This window comes from Ciconia boyciana, chromosome 22 (genome assembly GCF_034638445.1).
Source record: "Ciconia boyciana chromosome 22, ASM3463844v1, whole genome shotgun sequence".
In the NCBI taxonomy this organism is placed as follows: domain Eukaryota; kingdom Metazoa; phylum Chordata; class Aves; order Ciconiiformes; family Ciconiidae; genus Ciconia; species Ciconia boyciana.
The window spans coordinates 5,871,185-5,885,555 of record NC_132955.1 but is presented as its reverse complement, the minus strand read 5'-3'; the positions used below and the strand labels follow the sequence as shown (position 1 = coordinate 5,885,555).

General features: G+C 60.0%; 1 protein-coding gene across 2 annotated transcripts; it reads left to right on the top strand.

Annotated features, from left to right (window-relative positions):
• Window positions 1-6,662: 6,662 nt before the first annotated feature.
• On the top strand, window positions 6,663-10,723 carry LOC140662468 (myosin light chain kinase, smooth muscle-like). 2 transcript variants are annotated; one of them, XM_072885958.1, is made up of 10 exons: window positions 6,663-6,836; window positions 7,199-7,372; window positions 7,776-7,866; window positions 7,989-8,192; window positions 8,438-8,655; window positions 9,080-9,203; window positions 9,282-9,434; window positions 9,610-9,730; window positions 9,807-9,897; window positions 10,306-10,723. In XM_072885958.1, exons 2-10 carry the CDS (start codon window positions 7,357-7,359, stop codon window positions 10,476-10,478), a joined length of 1,191 nt encoding a protein of 396 aa, XP_072742059.1. In that variant the 5' UTR covers window positions 6,663-6,836; window positions 7,199-7,356; the 3' UTR covers window positions 10,479-10,723. The 2 variants fall into 2 exon arrangements, with proteins under 2 accessions (XP_072742059.1, XP_072742058.1); XM_072885957.1 differs by having other exon boundaries at window positions 6,717-6,836; window positions 7,279-7,372.
• Window positions 10,724-14,371: the final 3,648 nt, after the last annotated feature.

Below are 14,371 nucleotides of genomic sequence, written 5' to 3'. Positions count from 1 at the left end.
GACTCTCCCCGTCCCTGACGGGCACCATGCCGGGGAGGCAGCACCAGGCTGTGCCGGAAAGTGCAGGCAGGGCCGGCAGCCAGCGAGAGGCCCGGGCTTGCCCCAGTCTGCGGTGGCGGTGGCAATGGCAATGGCTGACACGGTGCCAGGGAGCAGGAGGGGCCCTGGTGCAGCCCCTCGCCTCCTCTGGAGGGTTTTGTCCCTGTCCCCTCCCTGTCTGGGAGATGTTGGGATCTTCACGGGGGGACAGGAGGGAGGCAGAGCCATGCTCCCCAGACATGGTTGTTGCTCCTCGCACCCCCTCGGCACACCCTGAGCTCACGGTGAGCGGTCGGGTGTGCTCCTGGTGCCAGCCCATCCCTACAAGCCAGAGGACCCCCCTTTTTTGGGGGTTTTCTGAGTTGGGAGCATGGGTTTGGTAGCTATGGCACTGGCAACTAAAGGACATGACAGTCCCCAACTGTGCAGATGGGGTTAGACTCCCTGCGTGTCCTATTTCCCGGGTTTTTGTGCCTTCAGAGGGTCGGAGCCTGTCAACAGCCCCCTCAGTCACGGGTGTCTGTGTCAAGGGACCCCCTGCCTGCTCCTGCCCTCCCCTTGCCTGGTGTTGCCTGAAGCAGAGCGCAAGGCGGGGGCACGGAGGGGTTTGCAGGAGCAGGGGAACAGCCTGGCGTGCTGATAACCCACGCCTCGTGGGGTGTTGAACTTATCTTTCAGCCCGTAGCCGTCCCGGCACAGCTGAGCCGCGCACACACGCACACGTGTGCCAAGTCAGCCAGCGCCCAGCTCCGGCCCCTCGGTCACTTTATACACGACACATTTACCAGCGGGAGTGACGGCGAGGTTGCCACATGCGATTATTTTTTGGCCCTGGTAGCCCGCGGGGTTGCTGTAAGGATCTGGAGGCAATCCCACTCCCCCGGGTGCTCCATGCTCCATGAAAGCGCCGGCAGTCCTCTCCGGAGCTGTTTTGCTTTCCCCGGGCTGGAGGAACAGGCTGGGCTCAAGGTCCCGGCAGTGCCGAGGGCTCAAGGCTGCACGGAGGAGCTGGAGGATTTGGCAGCCAAACCCACGCAGGGACAGGCTGATCTCTGAGCTGCTGGTGCCGGAGGTTTTTATGTTTTATAGCCCCAGACTGATTTTTTTTTTCCATGCATTTGGGTGTTTTCCAGCCGTGTTTTAGCCTCCTCCACACCCCGAGGTGTCCAGCTGAGCACGACCAGCCAGGTCTGGGCACAGCCATCGCCCTGTCTGCCACCCATGGGTCCTCTTGCCCTTCGTGGCACCCAAAAGCCTGGGTGCTGTGGCCCTTTCCACGCCTCTCAGGAATATTTTGAGGACATCAGATGCCATTTTACAGCCCTGATCTTGCAGAACTGGCCTCACGCGGGTTTGCCCCCAGCCTCTGGGCAGGCTTTGCAGGGGGAAGAAGTGCCTCAGGCTGGATTTAAACCGGTGACACGGGGGGGATGGCTCCTTCCAGAGCAGTTTTGGGTCTGGATTTGCGGTCGGAGGGGGGGTTATCACACCTTAGCCCTGGGATAGCGCTGCCCCGAATGAAGCAGGGCGGCTGCTGGGCTGGATGGGGCAGGGAGCTGCTTGTTGGGACCGGCCTGAGCTCGAGCAAAACCTTTAGTGGCTGGGGCAGAGGTGGAGCGAAGGGAGCCCAACGCTGGCGACCGAGGTCTGCAAACAGCCCTCACAACCCCAGACCCGGCCCCAAGCCCAGACCCAGCTCCCAAACATGCCTCTCCCGGCGTCGGCGCAGGCAAACGGGTGCCATGGGCAGTGCCGTGGCTGGGGAGCCGGTGGCGTGGCTGGGACACACAGCCCTGCCCTGGGGAGAGCCTGCACGCCCTGCCTGCACGCTGCTGTTGGGTGCCCTCGGGTGCCCTTGGGTGCCCTCACATGCCCCGGTGCTGTCCCCAGGGCACCTGAAAGCCCGGCCTGTAACCCTGCTGTCACCTTGTGCGGTTTGCTTTGCTCTACTTCTCTCTTCAGGCCAAAGCTGATGTGAAACATCCCCAGCCCTGGCACAGCTTTCACACCCACTTCCCACAGCCACGGCCACCCAGGGCCCAGCACCCAGCTCCCCAGCATCCCAGGTCCTAGGACCCCAGGTCCCAGCTCCCAGCACCCCAGTGCCCAACACCCAGCTCTCTAGCACCGGAGCACCCAACACCCCAGCTCCCAGTGCCCAGCACCTAGCTCCCAGCATCCATATCCCATCTCCCAGCACCCAGCTCCCAGCTCCCCAGTTCCCAGCATCCCAGCACTCCCAGCACCCAGCTCCCCAGCATCCCAGGTCCTAGGACCCCAGGTCCCAGCTCCCAGCACCCCAGTGCCCAACACCCAGCTCTCCAGCACCGGAGCACCCAGCACCCCAGCTCCCAGTGCCCAGCACCTAGCTCCCAGCATCCATATCCCATCTCCCAGCACCCAGCTCCCAGCTCCCCAGTTCCCAGCATCCCAGCACTCCCAGCACCCAGCTCCCCAGCATCCCAGGTCCTAGGACCCCAGGTCCCAGCTCCCAGCACCCCAGTGCCCAACACCCAGCTCTCCAGCACCGGAGCACCCAACACCCCAGCTCCCAGTGCCCAGCACCTAGCTCCCAGCATCCATATCCCAGCTCCCAGCTCCTCAGTTCCCAGCATCCCAGCACTCCCAGCACTCAGCTCCCCATCTCCCAGCAACCCCCGCCCGTCTCCCAGTGCTCCCAGTACAAAGCTGCTCCCACCCGCCCCGAGCGCAGCGGGGCGCCAGAGCCGGCCACGTGTGCCACCGCCTGGCCCCGCCCACTGCCGGACATGGCCCCGCCCACCGCGGCGCACCCGGTTCTGTCCCCGCCCACTGCGCTGCGCAACGGCCTGGCCCCGCCCCAACCGCCGACGGCCCGCTCGCAGGTGCCCCGCCCCCACTCTTAGCCCCGCCCACAGCGCGTGCGCAGCCGGCCCCGCCCACAAGCGGCACACCCCGTGGCTGGCCCCGCCCCCCGGGGCCCCTCGGCCGGGTCCCCTGGGGCCCACGCGTGTCCCCACGTCTCCTGGGTTCCCCCCTGTCCCCCAAGTCCCCACGTGTCCCCATGCCCCCCGTGTGTCCCCACGTGTCCCCATGTGTGTCCCCATGTCCTTCGTTCCCACAGGTCTCCCCTGTCCCCCCCATCTGTCCCCAGGTCCCCTGTGTGCCCCCCATGTCCCTCTGCGTGCCTCTGTGTCCCACAAGTGTCCCCGGACCCTCCCAGGTCCCCTCTGGCTTCCACATGCCCCCATCCCTGGTGTCCCCGTGTCTCTTGTGTCCCCCTGTGTGCCCCCCATGTCCTCCGTGTCCCCCATGTTCCTCCCATGTCCCCTGTGTCCCCCATGTTTTCTTTGTCCCTCCATCTGCTCCCCATGGCCCCTGTGTGCTCCTGTGGCTCCCATGTCCCCCCATCCCCAGTGTCCCCTACCTCTCCTCTGTCCCTTCCGTGTTCCCCTCGTCACTCCCCATGTCCTCTGAGTACCTGCCTCTGTCCCCATGTCCATGGTGTCTCCCCATGTCCCCATGTCCTCCATGTGCCCCCATGTCCCCATGTCCTCCACGTGTCCCCATGTCCCCTGTGCACCCCATGTCCCACATGTCCCCATGTCCTCCATGTGCCCCCATGTCCCCTGTGTCCCCCAAGTCCTCTGTGTTCTCCATGTCCCTATGTCCCCATGTCCTCCATGCACCCATGTTCCCCATGGCCTCCGTACTGCCATGTCACCCATGTCCCCACGCACCTGGCCCCAGTGCGCACACTGTGTCCCCAGTGCTGTGTCCCCAGACGATGGGGAGTGGGGACCGAGCCCCCCCTGGGGCGATGGGGAGGGGGGACCATGCCCCTCCCCGGGATAATGGGGAGCAGGGACTGTGTCCCCCCGGGGTCATCGAGCCCATCCCTCAGGCACAACAGGGTCATGGACAGACGGACGCCCAGATCCAGGACCAGCGAGCTGACCCCGACCCCCCCACGCCACGCTGTCACCCAGCATCAAGGTCCACCAGCTGAACCCTGTGGCAACACCATTTATTGTAGGGCCTACAAAAAAGCAGAGGCAGCTAAATCTGCCCAGCGTCCCGCACAAAGGGGGCCTGACTCAGCCCAAAGGCTGGGGGGCTGACGGGGGGGTTGGGGTGACCCAGAGGGGCCCGGTGGGGCACCCCATGGGGAGGATGAGCAGGTTGGGGATGGGGAGGGTCACCGGGCAGTCCCATCCCGGCTTTGCCGAGGGCTCCTCTGGGCAGGTGGGAACAACTTGATCACCCGAGCGGGAAGCCATGGATGCTCGGGTGCGAGTGCTGACGATTAACTAATTAATTCATTTTATAAGGCACGAGACGGGGATGTCCATGGTGGGTGATGCACCGCTGGGCATTTCGGACAGGCCACCTTCCCAAACCCGAAAGCAAAGGTGCAAGAAAGGGCCAGGGGTCGGTGGCCATTAAACGAAGCGCTGTCCGCAACGAGGTTCGTTTTGAAGGCTGGAAAATACCGAAGGACGGATGGATCTGCTCGTCCATCCCTGGACCAGCTCGTTTACCCTCGCTCCTTAAAATCCTTCTGGCTTTTCCTGCTGTTGATCTTAAAATCCTGGGGATGCTCCAGTAGATGAGATTGAGGGGAAATTTGGTTTAGAGCTTGAAAATTAAACACTGTCCTTACAGGAGCTCGGGGGAGGCTGAGCCAGGCTCTGCTCCCGTGGGAATTACAGGCTGGGAGCGGGATAACGACCGGCGCTGCCAGGTAGGATGGAGGGATGGAGCTGGGAACGGCCGTGTTGTCTCGGAGCTGTGCTTGGCCCTGAGCCGCTTGTTATCCTCATCAGATGCTGGGAAAAAAATATATCTATGTCTGTTGGTGGCAAGAAGTCGAGTCCAGATGGTGCCCAGGGCAGTGGCCCGTCACTGTGCGGGGTCACCCAGCTGCCCCATGGCATCCCCAGGGACTCCGGGCTGGTGTCATGGGGTTGTCCCAAGGACGCGACTCCATCCCAGCTGGTCCTGGACGGGTGGGAGGCGGATGGGAAGCAGCTCCCAAGGGATTCACCCTCCAGCCAAGCGCTGGATCCCGGCGCGTCCTCGCAGGGACGGCGGGTGCTGCCGCCCCTCCGCAGGTCCCCCCAGACCCCAAACCTTTTTTCCCCTCCTGGCCTTTTTCTGCTCAGTTTTGCCGCTCGTCACCGGGACGAGCATCAGGCCAACACTGACATCAAGTGGCTGCTGGGATCCCTCGCACGGCGGGGCCGTATCCTGCCCGTCCCTGTGCCGGGAGCAGCCCGGCATCGCCCTCACGGCCTCATCCTGGCCCGGCGAGGGGCCCAGAGCCAAGCGGGGTCAGGAGCCGTGGCCGGCAGTGCCAGACATCAGCCCGGCCGCGTCTCCATCGCCCCTCGCCAGGCAGACGGGGCGGGCAGGATGCAGCCAGCCGTACTCCATCATCACCCAGCTGCCTGTCCCCAGCCAGGCCATCGCCGTGTCCTACTCCTGTCCCCGGCATCGCTGGCCGCGGCAGTCGATATCCCAGCGGGGTCGAGCCGAGCACGCTGACGGCATCGCCGAGCCGGGAGCATCCACTGCATCCCTCGCCCACGGGGTGCCGGTGGTGACCCCCCGGCCACGGCACCCCCATCCTGTGGCTCTGCCCTGCCGGTGGCAAGGTCACGGGGACGGGCGAGCAGCGAGGCCGTGGTGGCCCTGCCACTGCCCTGTCGCTGGGGACACTTGTCCCTGACACCCTGCCGGCAGCTGTGGACTTTGTGCTGACCGTGGGAGCGGCGGCGGTGACGCGTCTGCTGGCGCTGGCAGAGCCGCAAATTGCCCATGAGACCCAGCTTCAGACAGCAGGTAACACCAGGGTGATATCCCCTCCCCTCGGCGGGAGGCTGTGACATGGGGCTCCCCAGGGAGGATGGGTCCCCCCGTGGTGCCACTGCCCCATCCCCGGATCTGGAGGCAGCTCCAGGAGGAAATCATGGCATTATTCCCATTTTAAAGCAGCGGAAACTGAGGCACGGCAGTGTGCCAGGTGCCAGAGAGACCGCACAGTCCTGCTTTTGGGGGAGAAAGGCTGGAAAACACCATTTTTCTCTAAACCTCAGGGCTCGGAGGAGTTTTGCAACACTCCATTCCCCTTCATTCCGGCTTCCCTGAACCCGGAGCCAAGCTCACGCAAGGAAGCCCAAAGCCCAGGATGGGTTTCAGGGAGAGCGATGGCTCCGGTGGGATATTGGCTGCAGGTGGAGCTGGGAATAGGGGAGCAGGTGTGGGTGTTCAGCCCCTCTGTGGAACCCACCCATGGGTGGGGAAGGAGGATTTAGCTGGTGGATTTAGCTCCTGAGAGGCTCCAAGGTCTGGATATGTGCTGAGAGGGTTGAGCTCTCTGCTATGTAATGAGGTGTGTCAGGTCTCTGCAGAGCCCCCCTAGGGGTTTCTCCGGCTGAGACCCCTGCGTTGCAGACCCGTGACCCTGCACGGTGCTAAATGGGGTGTGGGGGGTTTGGGATCACAGTGCTGGATGTGGTTTGGGGAGGGCTCAGCGATGATGCTGGTGGTTGTTTATCCCCCAAGTCCGGAAACGCTCTGCTGGGAAGGAAAGGGAGGGGAGAGCTGGGGCTGTTCCCAGCACTGGAGCGGGAGGGATGCTCCCGGCTGTGCCTGGACAGCCCCAAGACATCCCCATACATGTGGTCCCAGCAGTCCTCGATCCCCAGCACCACCCCTTGCTCTCCTCCCTTCAGCTCCTTGGTGGCTCTGCAGTGACCGGGAAGGATCAGGGACCTGCTGGTGGCCTGGGACAGGACGGGACTGGACGGTGACAGGTCAGCACTGTGGCTTTTGGCTTGGGGTTTGGGTGCTGCTGCCCAGCACCCTTGGGTGTCATCGCCCTGTCCTCCCAACCTTCGCGAGGATGGAACGGGGAGGGGACGTGTGTAAAGTCCTTTGCCCTAGAAATGCGTCTTTTCCGGGGGATTTCCTGGCTGACGGGACGTGAGAAAAACGGTGGCTTTGAGCTTAAGTTGCTGCTGGAAAGAGGTTGTCCCCATCTGAGGAGAAGGGACCTTGCTTTAAAATCGAGTTTGGCCCCTTGCTGGGTCTCTTTGGGCCCATGAAGATGTCAGCTCTTGGGTAGGATGAGGAGGTCGGGTGGAGGTGGAGAGATGCTGGTGGTCTCCCATGGCAGGGAGAAGGTGCAGGGGTCTGGGGAGCAGCCGGAGCAGACACGTGGGCATTGCCTGCCTCAGCACCCCTGCTCTGGCGCAGGGCTGCCAGGAGCCTGGGGCCGTGTCCAGCACCCGTCCCGACTGCACCGGCACCCAGCGAGGAGCTGGTGGCACCATCATGTCCCAGGCAGAAGGTATGGCTGAGCCCTTGGCCTGTCCCGGGGGGGTGCGGGATTTGCACAGGGATCCCGGTGCTGGTGTGACACCCCCCCCCCCCCCCCCATCAGCACCAATCTCCATCCCATCCTGTTTAATGTCCCCATTCTGCTTGGATTTTTGATCCTAAAAGCACCTTTTGCCCCAAACACTGATTTGCAGGGTGCTGGGCTGCTCCAGGAGCTCCTGTAGCAGCAGCCCCTGTCCCCATGTCCCCCCCAGGTCCCATCTGCACCATGTGGGGAGGGCGGTCAGACCTGGATGGAGCTGGGGGGAGGGGAGGGGGAGGCACAGAAATAAGCACTGGAGGGGGAACACAGGCAGCTGGTCCCCAAAGCGCGAGGGATCCATGCATGGACCACCCTGCTCCATCCCTCCCAGGAGACGAGGAGACCTTTGAATACTGCGATGTGGCCATCAACAGCCAGGAGAAGGTTTCGGATGTGTACACGCAGCTGGAGAAGCTGGGAGAGTAAGTGGGGGTCCCACGTACCTGCTGCCTGGGGATGGTCCATGGCTGTCCATGCGCAGCCATGGGTGGGATGCAGGCTGGTGGTGATAGCTCTTCCATCTCTCATCCTTGCTCTGTCCCAGGGGAAAATTTGGGACAGTGTACCGGCTTCAGGAAAAAGCCACCGGCAAAATCCGGGCTGGGAAATATTTCCGGACGCGTACGGCTAAAGAGAAGCAGGCGGCTTGGGCTGAGGTGGAGCTCATGAACCTTCTGCATCACCCGCGCCTCGTGCAGTGCCTCGCCGCCTTCCAGGGCCCCGCCGAGCTGGTGATGGTGATGGAGTAGTGAGTGGGGGGGAGAGTCAAGTTTGGGGGTGGTGGGGACAATGCTGGACCCTGCAAGGAAGACCACTGAAGGTGGGGAGGGGTCCCTGCACCTTGGGGTGTAGGATGGATGGGGAACCTGCGGACCCTGGAGATGTGGGTGGTGAGATGCTCCCAGAGAGCTGAGTCTGGGTTCTCCAGTGGGGCTGCTGCTCCTCGGGGCTGGTGGACCCCAGCGGGGTCCCCAGCACTTTGTCCTCCCGCAGCGTGGCAGGTGGGGAGCTCTTTGAGCGCATTGTGGACGATGACTTCGAGCACACAGAGCCCAGCAGCACTCAGTACATGCGGCAGATCCTGGAGGGGCTGCAGTTCATGCACGGCCAGGCCATCGTCCACCTTGACCTCAAACCCGAGAACATCGTCTGCATCAGCCCCAGCAGCCACCGGCTCAAGATCATCGACTTCGGCTTGGCGCGGAAGCTGGGTGAGTGAGGAGGGGTGTCCTGGGGGACCAGGGCAGGGACTGTCACTGTCGCAGGGACTGTCGCTGTCAGAGGGACACAGTCTGGCTGGGCATGTCAGCAATGAGCTTGGCATCCTCCTGCCCATGCCTTTGGGACAGGTATCCCTGTGGTACCAGGTCAGGGCCTTACCAGTGACTGTAAGATGTTCTGGAGGAAACCTGCATGTCCCCATGTCCCCTGAGGTGGGGACCCCCGAGACCCCTGCCCCTGAGGGTGCCTGGCACCCAGAGATGCTCTAGGAGACCACCAAGACCTGCAATGGGTCCTGGGCAGCTCCACCTGGATGCAGGGGCTCATCCACCCGGCACGTGTTGGGGTGCAGCTGGGCTGCCCCAGGGGGATCCCAGCTGGACACCTGCCCCATGGTCTCCATCTTCTCCACAGCTCCAGGCATCCCCGTGAAGGTGTTGCACGGCACCCCTGAGTTCATGGCTCCAGAAGTGGTTGCCTTTGAGCCCGTGGACTTCTCCACGGACATGTGGAGCATTGGTGTCATCTGCTACATACTGTGAGTGGCCTCCTGGGGACAGCAGGTCGGGCTGGAGGGGTCTGAGCTGTCACTGATGTCCTTGCATCACCTCTCCAGGCTGAGTGGGGAGTCCCCCTTCCAGGGGGACAATGACATGGAGACGCTGAGCAACATCACAGCTGCCCAGTGGGATTTTGAGGAGGAAACCTTCTCGGAGATCTCCCAGCAAGCCAAGGACTTCATCAGCCAGCTGCTGCAGAAGGACCCCTGGTAGGACCTGGGGGTGGCTGTAGGGTGCTGAGCTGGGCTGGGTTTTGGGGTGCCAAGGTGATGGGCAGGGGAGAGCACTGAATGCAGTCGGTGGAGGGGATGCCCCATGGGGTCATGCCAGCAGCATGACCTGGTGGTGGAGAAGCCCCCCCGTGACTGCCCCGTCTACTCCCAGCCGCCGGCTCTCCAGCGCGGGGGCTCTGCTGCACCCCTGGCTGCAGCAGCCCCAGCCCAGCAGCACCAAGGCGCTGTCAAAGGAGAGGATCAAGCAGTTCCTGACTCGTCGGAAGTGGCAGGTACCTGGGGGGATGATGAGGATGTGGGGATGGGGATGGCTCTGGTGGGGCTCAGTGCTCCTTGTCTTCTCTCCAGAAAACAGGCAAAGCTCTGCTGGCCCTCAACAGGCTGACCTTACTGTCCCAGAGCCCGGAGAGGAAAGGGTCAGAGGCTCAGGATGAGGAAGGTGATGGCCCCTGAAGCATCATCCCCAATGCCACCCCACCGACCCACTTCTCTCTGCTTTGTCACCCCCAACTCCTGCTCCTGGACAGCTTCCCCCACCTTTGCTCCAACCTGCCCTGGTGCCACCAAACACCTGGGCATGTCCCCACTGTGGCATTTCTGCTCTGGGCCAGCTTCAGTGCCCCAAAGTCCTCTCCATCCTCATCCCCAAGGGGCCATCTCTGATGCAGCCTTAGAACAGGTGCATCCTGCCCTGCAGGGCTGGGATCTGTATGTGATCCAGATCTCCGGGACCCAGAGCTGATCCCCATGGGACCTGGCCCATGGGTGCCACACGTGTTCCTCCAGCAGAGGATGGAGGCTGAACTCAGCCAGTTCCTCACAGTTCCCTCTGTCCATCTGCCCGCAGACCTGGGCTGCAGCCCAGAGGAGGACCAAGCCTCCGGGTCTCTGCCCCAAGGTCCCAGCTTCTTGGAGCTGCTGACGGACCAAGAGGAGGAGGAAGGTGGGAGCACTGTGGCCGCAGGGGAGGCAGAGAGCAGCGTCAGCGTGGCCGTGCCACCCCAGCCCTGGACCACCTAGAGCAGCTGGTGAGAGAGGAGCAGGGAGTGATGGGGATGAAACCTCCTCCAGCAGCTCACGCAATGACCCGGCCAGCCTGGGGTAGACCCAGACCCCAGGGCTCCTCTCCCCTGAGTGAGCTCTGGGGTCCCACGGTGTCCTTGTGCTGGTGTCGGGACAGCCATGCCTGTGTCCCCAGCAAGGAACCAGTGCTCCTGTCTGTATGGCCGCCTGGGCTTGAGCTGTCACCAATAAAGCACCGACAATCTCTGCACTCCCTGTGCTGCTCCTTTTTCACCCAAGAATCACTGGGATGGGTGGGAAAGAGCTGCCCAAGCTGTTCCCAGCCTTTGGGAGCTGGCACCAGGCTCTCCCCGCTCCTGGGCCACCACCCTTGTCTTCTCCAGGAGGGATGCTGGCCCTGGGGACAGGGACGGAGTGGGGACGGCCCTAGCAGCAGCCCTTGGTATCCCTTGTTTGGAAGAGTCTTCCCTCATCATCAGGGTGGGTTGGCATCATGTCCTGACCCACAGGCAGGAGGAGCCAGGATGAGCCCTGGGGACTCTGGTGTCTCCATTTCTGGGCCAACTCTGGTACCAGCAGGGCTGGAAGGAGCCCAGACACTGCTGTGTGACCTCCAGCCTCCTCCTAAGGAGGCAGCTTGGGGAGAAATCAGTGTTTGGGAGCCCCTTTCCTTCAAGGCACAGCCCTGTCCCCCCCACCAGTCCCCCACCCCCAGGGGGACACCCAGCTGGGAAGGAGCTTGGCCTGGGGGTCCTGGGGGACATCAGGTTGACCATGAACCGGCAACGTCCCCTTGCTGCAAAGAAGGTGAAGGGTGCCCTGGGCTGCATTAGACAAGGTATTGCCAGCAGGTGGAGGGAGGTGATTCTTCCCTTTATGCAGCACTGGTGAGGCCACACGTGGAGGACTGTGTCATGTTCTGGGTCCCCAGTGCAAGAGAGACGTGGACACACTGGAGAGAGTCCCATGAAGGATGATGGAGGGACTGGAGCACCTCACCTATGAGGAAAGGCTGAGAGATCTGGGACTGTTTAGTCAAGAGAAGAGAAGGCTCGGGGGGATCTCATCACTACACATAAATACCTGAAGGGAGGGTGCAGAGAGGATGGAGCCAGGCTCTTCTCAGTGGTGCCCAGAGGCCATGGGCACCAACTGAAACACAGGATGTTCCATCTGAACCTCAGGAAACACTTTTTTCCTGGTGATGGAGCACTGGCACAGGTTGCCCAGGGAGGGTGTGTGATCTCCATCCCTGGAGATATTAAAAAGCTGTCTAGGCATGGTCCTGGGCAACCTGTTCTAGGTGGCCCTGCTGGAGCAGAGGGATGGACCAGATGACTACCAGCAGGTCCTTCCAACCTCAACCATCCTGTGATTCTGTGAAAACCCACCTGGGCTGAGGGCTGCTCTCCTCCAGCACATGCTGACACCGGAGGACTTGTGAAGGTGCCCTGGTTGGAGTGGTCCAGCCCTGTGCCCGCTGCCAGGGTGTGGCTGTGCCAAATAACGCACAGCTGAGGCACAGCTTCCACCCTTCCTCCTCCTCTTCCTCCAACCCTGCTCCGTGAGGCCACCAGGGGCTAGGAGGAAAGTGTTATTTTTATTAAACAGAACCGAATCCACCCACTCTCACAACCCTGGCGGGGACACACGTCTGAGAGCTCTGGCCCGGAGCACTCACGGGACACAAATGAAAGGGACATCAACCATCAGAGCCGCTGCTGGACTGCCGATGACAAACCCGCTTTTGGATAGCTGAACTCTGTAGGAAGCTGACGGCCACCACGGCGGGAGGTTTCCATATCAGGACTTGGCATCCTGCTGCCTCCGGAGATGGTAGACCAGCTGGAGTGCCTGTGGTCCCTTGGTTGGGGGACTTCATGGCTCTTATCTGCTCTTCTTTTGGGCTAACGGGGAGGGAAGCCGTCACCTTCCTGTCCTGTTATTGTGGCGTTGACTTTGCAGCTGACAAGGCTTTATCAGCACCCAGGCCTGACTTGAATTTTTGTGGCAAAAGCCTGTTCCTGTTAACAACGTCCATGGCTGATGGCTGCTTCTGGGTGCATCTGACCACGGGAAGCAGGAGACCGCCGTGGTGTGGCAGAGTTGTAGCATGCTCTGCCCAGGACTTGGTGGTCTCTTCCCCTGTTGGAAACAGTAGATGCAACTTAAGAAGGAATTTAATTTGGAAGCTGGTGCACAGACCTCCAGCCAGAGCATGGAGAGCCCTTCTGCGGACACCCCAGTGATGGTGAGGCCACCTTGATGTTTTCATTGCTTGGCATGCTGTAGGTCATTCCTTGCAGGGTTTGACCATGGCTCTTTAACAGCCAGGTGAGACATCTCCTGACAGAGCTCACCTGCTTTCCGTTCCTCTCATGTTTTCAGTGGGAGAAGTGGATTCACTGCTCTGAGTTGGAGTAGAAGCTCCTTAGAAACAAATAAACAAATGAAAATATTCCATATTCTATCCACGGCATTTGTTTCCCCTTCCCAGAGGAACAGAGGGAGGCTGAGGAACCCCTTTCTCCTCCACTGCTCTTCTCTTGATGTTCACGCACATCATATCCCAAATTTTCCCGTTATCTATTCCATGTTTTCCTTGTTACACAGACTCTGAACTCACACGCACCCCTTGGGAACCAAGCCGAATGCCTTCAAGCTGCAGATGATAAGCAAACACCAAGTTACGTATAATCAATCCCTTGATGAGCTATTTATCATGTGACATTACCAAAATATTTCTGGTTGGGAACTATGTTTATCTTCATCTGTTTTCCAAACTCCTTGCAGCCCTGAAAATCTCAGGACTCCAGACGTGAGCTTTCTCTTTATAATCCTGTATTCTATCCTGTAAAAACTGATTTACCTACAGAAGAAGCTGATTTACTGACAGACGGCACATGTTTCTTCTCCTTCCACTGCTTTCCATGGCTGAACGCATTAAAATGTGTGCTTGAGAAAGCAATGGACTAAATGAAGAGTGGAGTTATACCTGGAACTCATTACAGCCACCGAGAAATTCAGTAGCACTGAAAATAGAAATCCAATCTCAGCATCTCAGAGGCAAAGGAATTAAGATCTTGATTCTTCCATCAGGAAAGACTCTTGGGTTGACCTTCACTTCAGCCACACAACTTCAGAGTAGGTCCTCAAATCATCAGAAATCCTCCATCAAGGCAGAAAGGAAGAGTGATGCCCTTGGGGGGAACCTTGAGAACCAGTTCCCTCCCTATCTCAGGTACCCCCAGGTCCAGCTCCTTGGAGGTACGTGAGGTGGGGTCAGCTGCCCAAATATCCTTAAGCTTCTGGAGCTTAATCCTTCAGTGCCAAATTATCATGATAATCTTGGGTTTATTCTGGGCTGCACAATCTAGGTCTAGGCATGCTTATTTGGATGAGAAAATACTGCCTGGGTAGCTCTAACATCAAGAAATAGTATTTTTTTGTGGACCTGCAAATTCAGGGGGAAAAAATGGAAGAGTATGATGTCTTGCTTGAGTGTTTTCCAGTGAATTGAAATTAATTAAGAAAACAAACCGAAGTCTGAAGTCAACCTTAATGTAAAAAAAGAATGCCCTGGGCATATATTGAAGACAATTAATTGAACATGTCATTTCTAGAATGTTTTTTTAAGGACTATTATGGCAGGGAGTGAACAGCCACGACATAATTAGAATTGTTAGATAAAAGCCTTCACGTATCACAAGTCAAACACCAGAACAGTGGTGAAAAGAGAGAAGACACAACAGTACGAGGACTTGGTAGTAACAGATGCAAAGGCAGTTAAATGAAGAGAGAAGCTCTAAGTGATGAAGGAACATCAGTAATACCTGAGTTGTGATGCACTCGTCTCTCAGCAAAGCTCCCTGTGCGAAGCGGGGTGTCCT